We start from the raw sequence: 13,620 nt of genomic DNA on the forward strand, positions 1-13,620 counted from the left end.
ATTCCTCCTCCACCAAACTTTACAGTTGGCACTATGCATTCGGCCAAACCCGGATTAGCGTACGTCCACTGGCGGCGAGCTTTACACCACTCCAGCCGATGCTTGTCTTGTGTTTGGCTGCTCGGCCTTGGAATACCATTTCATGAAGTTCCCGACGAACAGTTATTGTGCTGACATTGCTTCCAGAGGCAGTTTGGAACTCGGTAGTGAGTGTTGCAACAGAGGACAGACGATCTTTACGAGCTACACGCTTCAACACGCGGAGGTCCAGTTCTGTGAGCTTGTGGGGCCTACCACTTCGTGGCTGAGCCGTTGTTGCTCCATGACGTTTCCACTTCACAATAACAGCACTTACAGTTGACCAGGGCAGAAATTTGACGAACTGACTTGTTGGAAAGGTGGCATGCTATGGCGGTGCCACGTTGAAGTGTCACTGAGCTCAGCCGTAAGGCCATTTTACTACCAATGTTTGTCTATGGAGATTTCATGGATGTGTGCTCAATTTTATAGACCTGTCAACAATGGGTGTGGCTGAAATTTGAAGGGGTGTCCACATACTTTTTTATATATAGTGTACAAAGGGGACTTGATCCTAGATCAGCACTACTACTCCTTTGTGAATATGGACACCCACCTTGCCCTGTTTGGCGATGGTCTGGATGAGGAAGTCAGTGCGGACATTGTCTACGTTGGGGACCAGGATGGATCCGTACTCTGGGGTGAGGTCTGACGGGTAGATGTACTCCTCTACCCGTGTGTTCCAGTGGACCCACTGACCTGCACACACAGGAGGACATACAAGAATAAGTCATTGAAAAACAAATAATACGAGCATCATGAACACCATCCATAATGTCTTCAGATGGAATTTTCACCATCCACGATGTCTTCAGATGGAATTTTCACCATCCATAATGTCTTCAGATGGAATTTTCACCATCCACGATGTCTTCAGATGGAATTTTCACCATCCATAATGTCTTCAGATGGAATTTTCACCATCCACGATGTCTTCAGATGGAATTTTCACCATCCATAATGTCTTCAGATGGAATTTTCACCATCCACGATGTCTTCAGATGGAATTTTCACCATCCACGATGTCTTCAGATGGAATTTTCACCATCCACGATGTCTTCAGATGGAATTTTCACCATCCACGATGTCTTCAGATGGAATTTTCACCATCCACGATGTCTTCAGATGGAATTTTCACCATCCACGATGTCTTCAGATGGAATTTTCACCATCCACGATGTCTTCAGATGGAATTTTCACCATCCACGATGTCTTCAGATGGAATTTTCACCATCCACGATGTCTTCAGATGGAATTTTCACCATCCACGATGTCTTCAGATGGAATTTTCACCATCCACGATGTCTTCAGATGGAATTTTCACCATCCACGATGTCTTCAGATGGAATTTTCACCATCCATGATGTCTTCAGATGGAAATACTTTAGTTCAGTTGTAAAGAATGACTGTCAAATAGATAAATGACCCTTATTCTGTTCAAAAAGGACAACGTTTTTCTGATGATAATACCCACCGGAGGGTGAACATATCATGAAAGACTGGTAGCAAGCAGGACTAAGGTAACACTAACATCAGCTGTGCAGGTGAATTTAACGCATAGTGATGGTTTAATGAGAGATCTCTCATCTCTCAATGAGGTGATATTTATAATTGAGCAAGAGCACTGTGAAAGACCAATATGATCTTATGATCTACACTGAACAAAAACAAACACAAGATGCAACAATTTCAAAGATTTTCCTGAGTTGCAGATCATATAAGGAAATCAGTAATTTGAAATAGATTAATGAACTAATCTATGGATTTCACATGACTGGGAATACAGATATACATATGTTGGTGACAGATATCTTAAAAGAAAAAGGAGGGGTGTGGATCAGAAAACCAGTCCGTATCTGGTGTGAGCAGATGCTGCGCGACATATCTCATTCGCATAGAGTCGATCAGGCTGTCGATTGTGGCCTGTGGAATGTTGTCCCACTCATTTTCAATTGCTGTGCAAAGTTGCTGGATATTGGCAGGAACTGGAACACGCTGTTGTACACATTGATCCAGAGCATCCCAAACGTGCTCAATGGTTGACATTGTGAGTACGCAGGCCATGGAAGAACTGGGACGTTTTCCCTTTCAAGGAATTGTGTACAGATCCTTGCGACATGGGGCCGTGCATTATCATGCGGAAACATGAGGTGATGGCAGCGTATGAATGGTATGACAATGGGCCTCAGGATATCGTCACAGTATCTCTGTGGATTCAAATTGTCATTGATAAAATGCAATTGTGTTCATTGTCCGTAGCTTATGCCTGTCCATACTATAAGCCCACCGCCACAATGGGGCACTCTGTTCACAACGTTGACATCAGCAAACCGCTCGCCCACACGACGCCATCTGCCCGGTACAGTTGAAACCGGGATTCATCAGTGAAGAGCACACTTCTCCAGCATACCAGTGGCCACCGAAGGAGAGCATTTGAAGTCGGTTACGACGCCGAACTTCAGTCATGTCAAGACCCTGGTGAGGACGGCGAGCACACAGATGAGCTTCCCTGAGACAATTACTGACAGTTTGTGCAGAAATTCTTCATCAGCTGTCCGAGTGGCTGGTCTCAGACGATCCCGCAGGTGAAGAAGCCGGATGAGGAGGTCCTGGGCTGACGTGGTTACACGTGGTATGCGGTTGCGAGGCCGGTTGGACGTACTGCCAAATTCTCGAAAATGACATTATGGTACAGTATGGTATGAACATTACATTCTCAGGCAACAGCTCTGAAATTCCTGCAGTCATCATGCCAATTCCACGCTCCCTCAAAACTTGAGACATCGGTGGCATTGTGTTGTGTGATAAAACTGTACATTTTAGAGTGGCCTTTTATTGTCCACAGCACAAGGTGCACCTGTGTAAGGATCATGCTGTTAAATCATCTTCTTGATATGCCACACCTGTCAGGTGGATGGATTATCTTGGCAAAGGAGAAATGCTCCCTAACAGACATGTAAACTTAAGCTTTTTGTGCATATGGAACATTTTGGGATCTTTTATTTCAGCTCATGAAACACTTTACATGTTGTGTTCATTTTTTTGTTCACTGTGTCTTCCATAACAGTAAAAAGAGGACTGAGTGTGTGTTGAGTTTTTGGAGTCTGTCTACTGAACATGAACCCCTCACCGCCTGTAGTGACGTGGTAGTCGAACATGGTGTCCTCGCTGTCTGATGGTATGTCTGGGAGGTCCAGATGGATGTTGTCGTTGCCACGGAGCCAGCTCTCCATCTTCCTCCTGTCTTCCAGCTCCAGTAAAGCTCCGATGCTCCACATGAGAGCAAACACATAGAGACGCTCCACATGCTGCCTGGACACCTCCCCACACTGCTCCTGGACCACAACAACAGTCACTATCAACACAACATACTGTACCAAAACCCTTCTACATCATTAGATCTACTATATTTCCTACTTGGTACTCAAATTAATCAGTCACCTACAGTAAAGGGAAATGGAAATCCACCCTCACATAGATGCAGAGTCCAGAGAGTTACAGTCCAACAGTAATTGAAAAGAGTGCTTAAGGAAACACAATGACAGGATTAATGAAATCAGTTAGGCATTAGAACATTCCAATTTGTCTCTATGAGGAATGTGGGGCAATTCACTCCAACAGTATTCATAGAGCTCAGTGATGTACGGATATTATCCCCTTTCTGCAGGGTTTTTAATATGGTTGGAATATGGAGGTTTCCGGGTGTCTACCTTGGCGGGGATGAGGCCCTGCAGCATGTTGATGCTCTGCATGATGACGAAGGCCTCCAGCATGTCAATCTTGCACTCCAGACAGCGAACAGTGAACCGGTAGAGCTCTGGGAAGGAAGAGGAGAACAGCTCTCTCAGCACCTCTCCCTCCTGACGGGAACGCTTCTTCAGCCAGCCCTGCATGGGGACAAAACACACATGTATACATGTAGACAAAGATACACACATACACAAATATACACACACACAAACAAAGATATACACAAATATACACACACACAGACAAAGATATACACAAATATGCACACATACACAGACAAAGATACACACATACACAAATATACACAAATATACACACACAAAGATATACACAAATATACACACATACACACACACACAGACAAAGATATACACAAAGATACACACACAGACAAAGATACACAAATATACACACACAGACAAATATTCACACACAGACAAAGATACACACACAGACAAAGATGCACACATGCACACATACACACATAGACAAAGATACATACACAGACAAAGATACACACATACACAAATATACACACACAGACAAAGATATCCCTCAACATAACCAAGACTAAGGAGATGATTGTGGACTACAGGAAAAGGAGGACCGAGCACGCCCCCATTCTCATCGACGGGGCTGTAGTGGAGCAGGTTGAGAGTTTCAAGTTCCTTGGTGTCCACATCACCAACAAACTAAAATGGTCCAAACACACCAAGATGGTCGTGAAGAGGGCACGACAATGCCTATTCCCCCTCAGGAAACTAAAAAGATTTGGCATGGGTCCTGAGATCCTCAAAAGGTTCTACAGCTGCAACATACCAGCATCACTGCCTGGTATGGCAATTGCTCGGCCTCCGACCGCAAGGCACTACAGAGGGTAGTGCGTATGGCCCAGTACATCACTGGAGCTAAGCTGCCTGCCATCCAGGACCTCTACACCAGGCGGTGTCAGAGGAAGGCCCTAAAAAATGTTTTTCTCTACTACCGCATGGCAAGCGGTACCGGAGTGCCAAGTCTAGGACAAAAAGGCTTCTCAACAGTTTTTACCCCCAAGCCATAAGACTCCTGAACAGGTAATCAAATGGCTACCCGGACTATTTGCATTGTGTTCCCCCCCCAACCCCTCTTTTACGCTGCTGCTCCTCTCTGTTCATCATATAGGCATAGTCACTTTAACTATACATTCATGTACATACTACCTCAATTGGGCCGACCAACCAGTGCTCCCGCACATTGGCTAACCGGGATATCTGCATTGTGTCCCACCACCCACAACCCGCCATCCCCTCTTTTACGCTACTGCTACTCTCTGTTCATCATATATGCATAGTCACTTTAACCATATCTACATGTACATACTACCTCAATCAGCCTGACTAACAGGTGTCTGTACGTAGCCTCGCTAATGGATGTACGCACACACACACATTTGTATCCACTGATAAAGAGTGAGAAAAAAGGTTCCTGTGCCCACCTCCAGAATGGGGCTCCAGTTGAGCACAGAAGAGCTCATGAACACCATTCCGTTACGAGACACGGTGGCAGGCGAGGCGTTGTCGATGTTGTGGGGCTCAAACACGATCTTGCAGTTGGGGGCCATGGGGATCCTGTCTCCATTGGCCAGGGTCAGAGTCCTGTTGTCATCCAGTACAGAGTTGAGGTTCTCTATCCAGATAGCATCTACTGGTCCATCTAGTACTATCCAGATGTGCTCCCCTGCAGAGGAGAGAGACATTAGAACCAGTCTGCTTATTTAACTAATCAAAATCAACTATGGAGGTCAGAGCATATTAGAATATCACTTTTAGTAAAACTATAGGGAAATGATAGGGAAATTAATAGAAAGATATGAGAATATTGAAAAACATGGAAATGGTCTGCCCCTTTGTTCTACAAGAATTTCATAGAGACTATACGGTATGCACTGTATGTGGGTTCATGCTCTAACATGTCTAATGCTTGAGTAAACTTGCATGTTGCCTCTACCTTCTTGCCCTTTGTGCTGTTGTCTACGCCGAATAATGTTTGTACCATGTTTTGTGCTGCTACCATGTTGTGCTGCAGGGATGTTGTGTTGCTACCATGCTATGTTGTTGTCTTAGGTTTCTTTATGTAGTGGTGTCTCGCTTGTCGTGATGTGTGTTTTCTCATATATATTTATATATATATTTTTTTTTTACATCCCAGCCCCTGTCCCGCAGGAGGCCCTTTGCCTTTTGGTAGGCCGTCATTGTAAATAAGAATTTGTTCTTAACCGACTTGCCTAGTTAAATAAAAAAATACATGAGTAAAGCAAGGACCGTATAAGTCCTTCTAATGTCACATGCACAAGCACAGTGAAATGCCTTTCTCGCAAACTCAAAACCCAACAATGCAATAATAATCAATAACAATGTATTACTCACAATAACAAGGCAGAACAAAAACACACAATATATAAAAATATGCCACCTTTCTTGGCTCTCAGGGTCTTCCTCCACAGGGTAGAGAAGATGCCGTCAGTCCAGTCATTGGTAGCTACATCTAGACGGCCAAACATCTGAGGGGCGGTGATCGCTTTGGGGTTCATACGCATCTCTCTGTGTGGCTGGCCGCAGTCTGTGGGTGCAAACACACACACACACATTCACTTAACACAACTTTTAGTTAAGTATGACTGCCATGGGGAAGTAAATAAGGTAAAATAAGTCCAGTGTTTTGATGGGGATGTTTCTCACCTGTCATGGCTCTCATCAGGGTGTGAATGCAGGTGGTTTTTCCTGCTCCGCTGGGCCCCAGGGCCATCATGCCATGGCGGACCCTCTGGGTCTCAAACAGCTGAATCACCTTCAGCTTCCATGGAGGGTGGCTGATCAAACCTGCCTCTGCCACCTACAGTATAGAGAACAATGGAAGAGAGTGAGGTGAACTCTTCATGTTATGAGACCGGACTCCTCCACCTACAGTATAGAGAACAATGGAAGACAGTGAGGTGAACTCTTCATGTTAATACAAATAAATCCTTACCTCACATTTAAATCGAAAAAAGATTTTATGCTACTATGGTATTAAGGCTAATACCAAGACAGATTCATCCCTTAAACTCGGTATTATACTGTGGGGGAGGCATGTAGCCTTGCGCGTAAGAGCGTTGGGCCAGTAACCAAAAGTTCGCTGGTTCGAATCCCTGAGGTGACGAGGTAAAAAAACATGTTGATGTGCCCTTGAACAAGGCATTGCTCATGTAAGTCGCTCTGGATGAGAGCGTCTGCTAAATTACTCAAATGTCAAATGTACTGTAGGGAAACGGAGAAGAGATGGGTGGTGAGGACAGGAGAGAACCAGTGTAAGGAGGAGGGTTATGAGAAACTACATGTAGATAGGCTTCAGAGTCAAAAACATGAGCTGGGTGTGCAAAATTATTTAGTGTGGAGGTGCTGACTAACGGCGAATAAACCTTAAACTATCAAAATAAAAGAGAGTCGCACACTCCATATATAAACTCCCAGTAATTTATTGGGTCAATTATTTTTTATAGTTGATAGACTTCAGAGTAACAGGGAGAATTTTCAAACTTAATGTAAAGGGATTATGTTATATAAAATGTTCTCTCACCTGTTTGTCGATAGCTGTCTCCAGCTCTGAGAAGCCTGCTTTATCCAGCTGGATCCCAGGGAAGAGGTCCTCTATCAGGCTGAGGAACAACGGCTCGTCTTCATCTATCTGTCAACACATATAGTATTATGTCAGTGAAGTCAGTATTATGTCACACACATATAGTATTATGTCAGTGAAGTCAGTATTATGTCATACACATATAGTATTATGTCAGTGACGTTAACCACGATGCCACTTCTGTTATGTTACACCTCACTGAAGATGAAATCATTATTCATGTATTACAGAATAGTATATGAAAAAAATAACAATCTGTAACACTTAATGCTGCTTAAAAAAAATGCCTTTTCTAAAATGGCAGTTGATTTTGAGGAGAACAGCAATTGATTTCGAGGAGAATGTCCTGTATATCTGACTGACTGTACTCACCAGCTTGGACAGGTTCATATCTCTGAGAACCCTCATGACGATGGTAGATTCTGTGTCATTGGGGTTTGCTCGTTTCACCGCCCCCAGTATTCGCAGAACTGACAAAATGTTTCGCAGTCCAAAGTCATAATGCACCTTAAAAACAGAGTGAACCCAACATGGACTGTATGGAAATCAAACTATGAACTACACAAAGATTATAATCAACACATACATGGACAGTTAAGTTGTTTTTATACTGAACAAAAAATATGAACGCAACATGTAAAGTGTTGGTTCTATGTTTCCTGAGCTGAAATAAAAGATCCCAGAAATTGTTCATAGACCAAAGAAAACATGCATTTCTCTCACATTTGTGCACAAATGTGTTTACATCCCTGTTAGTGACCATTTGTCTGTGGCAAGATAATCCATCCACCTGACATGTGGTATGTCAATTCCCTGTAAAGGGATTTGATACTTTGATGATACACCTTTAAATAACCTTTCACTTAACTTGATTGTTTACTCATATGGAACTACTAAAATGTATAGCGTTGCATGTTCAGCTCTCATTGAAATACCTACAGTAGTTACATTTCATTTCACAGCTGACCTGCTTGGAGAGTTGCTCCTCACACAGTTTGTAGAGAGTGAAGAACTTCCTGGCTAGCTCTATGTTGTCTATGAAGCCACAGCTGGCCAGCTTGACCCGGATGATGATCTGACGGTCTGGGACCATCATGGCCACCGAGCGGAAGTTGATCTTCAGGTTCTCTGGAAGCTCCTGACGACCTGCGTAGCCCGGGTTCTGATGGGGGGGGCAAAAACATTTAATAATCAAATCTAAATTTAACCAGGTGAGGCTGTTAAGAATAAAAAGCTAAACAAAGTCTATGACTAACATCCTCTAAGTAATAATAAACCTTGTCTGATTTGGACTAGTTTCAGTTAATCTTCTTTAAGACAAGAATTCACTATTCCTTTCAGAGGCACTTTAAATGAAGCTCTACTTGGCAAAGCGTTTGTGAAGGGGTTTCTACAGGGAGTAGTTTATAGACGGCTAAGAATAATAATAACCATAGTCAGGAAGATGCCGAATTCGGGATTCATTTCCACGTTGTCTCCGTCGGTGAAGATGAAGTTCTTGCGGCGCTCCTTCTTGCAGGTAAGCACGATGGCGATCTGCTGGGCCGCCACGGAGAGCACTGATAGGTCAATACGGTTGAACTCATCAAAACAGCCCCAGGAGCCCGACTGGGCTAGACCTGTCAATCAACACAACTTTACACATCACTCTTCACATTAAACTCCTCATTCAAAACAACCCCAAGAGCCTGACCTATCAATCAACACAACATTACACATCACTCTTCACATTAAACTCCTCATTCAAAACAACCCCAAGAGCCTGACCTGTCAATCAACACAACACATCACTCTTCACATTAAACTCCTCATTCAAAACAACCCCAAGAGCCTGACCTGCAAATCAGACACACAACATTACACTGTTCATTAGGTTCAGGTTGAGATCATCATTCTCTTCACAGTAATATGAGTGACATCTTATATAGCCTATAATCGCCACAAATCATATACATTTTGTTTGTACTGGATATCCAACTCCTATGGTCATTGCCATGCAAATGGCACAGGAGTTGACAAGAGAGCACAAATGTATTTGGGACCAGGCAATAAGAGATGAAGCTCCTACCTTTAAAGATCCTCCCCAGTCCTCTGAAGTCCATCTGGTCGGAGCAGTTGAAGACCACCACGTACTTCCCCAGGCAGCGGCCCATGTCTTTAGTGGTCTCAGTCTTCCCCGTCCCTGCAGGGCCGGCCGGGGCTCCTCCCATACTCATCCCCAGAGCCTGGGCCAGTGTGATGTAGCACCTGGAACAAACACACACCAAGGAAAAGGTACATCCAGGATAATCACCCAAAGATATTCAATGTGATACACCATACACTTGTGGGCACTAAAAAGTTAGGCTGGACCATGGTACTGGCAGTTAGTCACTACCTGTCAGTAAGAGATGTGAAGATTAGTTAGTCACTACCTGTCAGTCAGAGGGGTGATGAATAGTTAGTTCCTACCTGTCAGTGAGAGGGGTGATGACCAGTCTGTCAGTGCAGCCCAGGAACTCATTCTGATAGATGAAGCCTACGTCAGTCATGTTGATGATCATCTTGTCAGAGTCCTCATTGAAGTAGAAACGACACTGCTTCAGCCACTCAAAGTCTGTAGGGCTTTTGATATGCAGGCGACACTGAGGGGAGAGCAGGGGGAAACCATTCTGGAAACAAAGCATTTGCTAAAGTCTCAGAAATTCATAAAACCCCAATTGTCAAATGTGATTTGAATACCAGGGGAAACTCAAATTGATATTCCCCCGACTCTACCATGACCTAATCAGAAAATATTTGGTGGAACAGTTTGCCAAAAGGTACCTTTGGGGTTGAAGTACTATTTTAGCCTCTGATTCAGTTTGTGATTCCAGGCCACTCACCAGGTCATCAAAGATGTCCCTCTGGTGAACATGGATGGTTATGAGTGTCTCATACTTGGCCCTCTCCATTGAGGCCAGGTCTTTAGTGGTCATGTCTATCAGGGTGTTGAGAAGCTCCAGGAAGAACTGGTTGGTCTTGGGCATGATCTTACGGTCGTAGCGGGCGTTGGTCAGGGCCTCCTCTGAGTTTCTGGTCCAGATCATCTGGACTCCCAGCAGACCAACCTGGTTGATGGAGTCAGGAAGAGAGGACATCATGATAGGACATCAATGAGAGAATGTAAAGTCATCTTTCCTGGCTTCCTATCAATCAGGGCTGTAATCAGGACAATGTATAACATCAGGAATGTATGGAATGTGGCTAGTGTGTAGATCAGTTTCAGTTATACAATAATGGAGGCTAATGTCAGAAGAACAGGAATCCCTGATCAGGTATTGAGTAATGGAACATCGATGTGGGAAAGTCTTACTACAAGGCCATTGCTCCAAGGTCAAAGTTAAGGTCATCTATCACATTATAAAAGAGAATGAATGATAACTCCAAGACCAGGACTGTGTCACAAATGGCAGCCTATATAGTGCACTACTTTTGAACAGGGTCTGGGTTAAAAGTAGTGGACTATGTAATAGGGTGGCATTTAGGATGTATCCCATGTCTCCCCACCTGAGCAGGGAAAGTGTCCAGGAACTCAATGAGTTGGAAGCCTGAGTCCTGGATGGCCAGGACAGCCTGTCTGATGACCAGGTGAAGAGACCTCTGGGATTCCTTCAGCAGGGCGTTGAGCCAGACCTCCACGTTCCCCTCAGCAGTCACCGGCCAATCCAGCTCTACCGTCTCCCCCTCCCTGGACGAGATGGCCAGGATCCGGTCGTACATCTGTGGAGACAGAAGAGCAGATACTATTGATGTTGCTGAATCCGGGTTAGTTACTATTGCAGAAGAACAGATACTACTAATAGTCAAATAAGTCAATTGATCAGGAGGCCTGACGGGGATAGTTGTTGAAAGAAATTACAGTGAGGGAAAAAAGTATTTGATCCTCTGCTGATTTTGTCCGTTTGCCCACTGACAAAGAAATGATCAGTCTATAATTTTAATGGTAGGTTTATTTGAACAGTGAGAGACAGAATAACAACAGAAAAATCCATAAAAACGCATGTCAAAAATGTTATACATTTATTTGCATTTTAATGAGGGAAATAAGTATTTGACCCCCTCTCAATCAAAAAGATTTCTGGCTCCCAGGTGTCTTTATACAGGTAACGAGCTGAGATTAGGAGCACACTCTTAAAGGGTTCTCCTAATCTCAGTTTGTTACCTGTATAAAAGACACCTGTCCACAGAAGCAATCATTCAATCAGATTCCGAACCCTCCACCATGGCCAAGACCAAAGAGCTCTCCAAGGATGTCAGGGACAAGATTGTAGACCTACACGAGGCTGTAATGGGCTACAAGACCATTGCCAAGCAGCTTGGTGAGAAGGTGACAACAGTTGGTGCGATTATTCGCAAATGGAAGAAACACAAAATAACTATCAATCTCCCTCTGCCTGGGGCTCCATGCAAGATCTCACCTCGTGGAGTTGCAATGATCGTGAGAACGTTGAGGAATCAGCTCAGAACTACATGGGAGGATCTTGTCAATGATCAATTGGTAACACACTACGCCGTGAAGGATTGAAATTCTGCAGCGCCCGCAAGGTCCCCCTGCTCAAGAAAGCACATATACATGCCCGTCTGAAGTTTGCCAACTGGGTGAAATTGTTGTGCTCAGATGAGACCAAAATGGAGCTCTTTGGCATCAACTCAACTCGCCGTGTTTGGAGGAGGAATGCTGCCTATCACCCCAAGAACACCATCCCCACCGTCAAACATGGAGGTGGAAACATTATGCTTTGTGGGTGTTTTTCTGCTAAGGGGACAGGACAACTTCACCGCATCAAGGGGACTATGGACGGGGCCATGTACTGTCAAATCTTGGGTGAGAACCTCCTTCCCTCAGCCAGGGCATTGAAAACAGGTCGTGGATGGGCATTCCAGCATGACAATGACCCAAAACACACGGCCAAGGCAACAATGGAGTGGCTCAAGAAGAAGCACATTAAGGTCCTGGAGTGGCCTAGCCAGTCTCCAGACCTTAATCCCATAGAAATTCTGTGGAGGGAGCTGAAGGTTCGAGTTGCCGAACGTCAGCCTCGAAACCTTAATGACTTGGAGAAGATCTGCAAAGAGGGGTGGGACAAAATCCCTCCTGAGATGTGTACAAACCTGGTGGCCAACTACAAGAAACGTCTGACCTCTGATTGCCAACAAGGGTTTTGCCACCAAGTACTAAGTCATGTTTTGCAGAGGGGTCAAATACTTATTTCCCTCATGTCTGTGCGTTACTGTACCTTGTCATGGAAGCGGACACATTTAATGTTGTCAAAGACGTTGAGCAGGTGGGCCTGGATGGTGTGGGAGTCCGAGGCTTGGCCCAGTATCTCCAGCAGGGCCGGGTCAGACACAAAGAAGAACCGAGGGAAGAGCAGACGCTTCTTCTCCAAGTACCTGTCAGTCACACAATCACACACACAACCAAGGGTTGAAAACTGGATAGCCAGAGGCTACAATCTATCTGCAAGATTAAAGCTACCCCTAAAAAAAAAAGGTTTGAAAATATTACTAGTTTAGTACACATCATCAAGTTACCAATGTACAACGTAGGAAAACTTGGAAGGTGTCATACTGGTACATTAATACTTTCAATTAAACTATTTAAAACAAATTCAAAGTATAAGTATAGGCCTACCCAGTGAGAGACTTCTTATAGACCTCCAGACAGACTTACCAAGAGACTTCTGACAGACCTCCAGGCAGACTTATCCAGAGACGTCTGACAGACCTCCAGGCAGACTTACCCAGAGACCTCTGACAGACCTCCAGGCAGACTTACCCAGAGACCTCTGACAGACCTCCAGGCAGACTTACCCAGAGACTTCTGACAGACCTCCAGGCAGACTTACCCAGAGACTTCTGACAGACCTCCAGGCAGACTTACCCAGAGACTTCTGACATACTTACCCAGAGACTTCTGACAGACCTCCAGACAGACTTACCCAGAGACTTCTGACAGACCTCCAGGTAGACTTACCCAGAGACTTCTGACAGACCTCCAGGCAGACTTACCCAGAGACTTCTGACAGACCTCCAGGCAGACTTACCAAGAGACTTCTGGCAGACCTCCAGATAGACTTACCCAGTGAGAGACTTCTAACAGATCTCCAGGCAGAC

At 44.6% G+C, this 13,620-nt stretch overlaps 1 protein-coding gene across 1 annotated transcript in view; it reads right to left on the bottom strand.

Moving 5' to 3' along the window:
• The window catches only part of LOC139380288 (dynein axonemal heavy chain 5-like), a 63,779-nt gene that overhangs the window by 20,771 nt on the left and 29,388 nt on the right, over positions 1-13,620 (bottom strand). The window contains exons 32-46 of the mRNA XM_071122861.1: positions 12,741-12,897; positions 11,011-11,223; positions 10,347-10,571; positions 9,934-10,106; positions 9,551-9,729; positions 8,914-9,101; positions 8,450-8,644; positions 7,855-7,989; positions 7,423-7,530; positions 6,546-6,699; positions 6,280-6,426; positions 5,303-5,544; positions 3,789-3,965; positions 3,209-3,413; positions 635-777 (exon numbers count right to left, since the gene is read on the bottom strand). Of these exons, the coding sequence (XP_070978962.1) occupies positions 635-777; positions 3,209-3,413; positions 3,789-3,965; positions 5,303-5,544; positions 6,280-6,426; positions 6,546-6,699; positions 7,423-7,530; positions 7,855-7,989; positions 8,450-8,644; positions 8,914-9,101; positions 9,551-9,729; positions 9,934-10,106; positions 10,347-10,571; positions 11,011-11,223; positions 12,741-12,897 (2,641 nt within the window). The remainder of the gene's footprint in view (positions 1-634; positions 778-3,208; positions 3,414-3,788; positions 3,966-5,302; positions 5,545-6,279; positions 6,427-6,545; positions 6,700-7,422; positions 7,531-7,854; positions 7,990-8,449; positions 8,645-8,913; positions 9,102-9,550; positions 9,730-9,933; positions 10,107-10,346; positions 10,572-11,010; positions 11,224-12,740; positions 12,898-13,620) is intronic.

This window comes from Oncorhynchus clarkii, chromosome 2, assembly GCF_045791955.1.
Source record: "Oncorhynchus clarkii lewisi isolate Uvic-CL-2024 chromosome 2, UVic_Ocla_1.0, whole genome shotgun sequence".
NCBI classification, from domain to species: domain Eukaryota; kingdom Metazoa; phylum Chordata; class Actinopteri; order Salmoniformes; family Salmonidae; genus Oncorhynchus; species Oncorhynchus clarkii.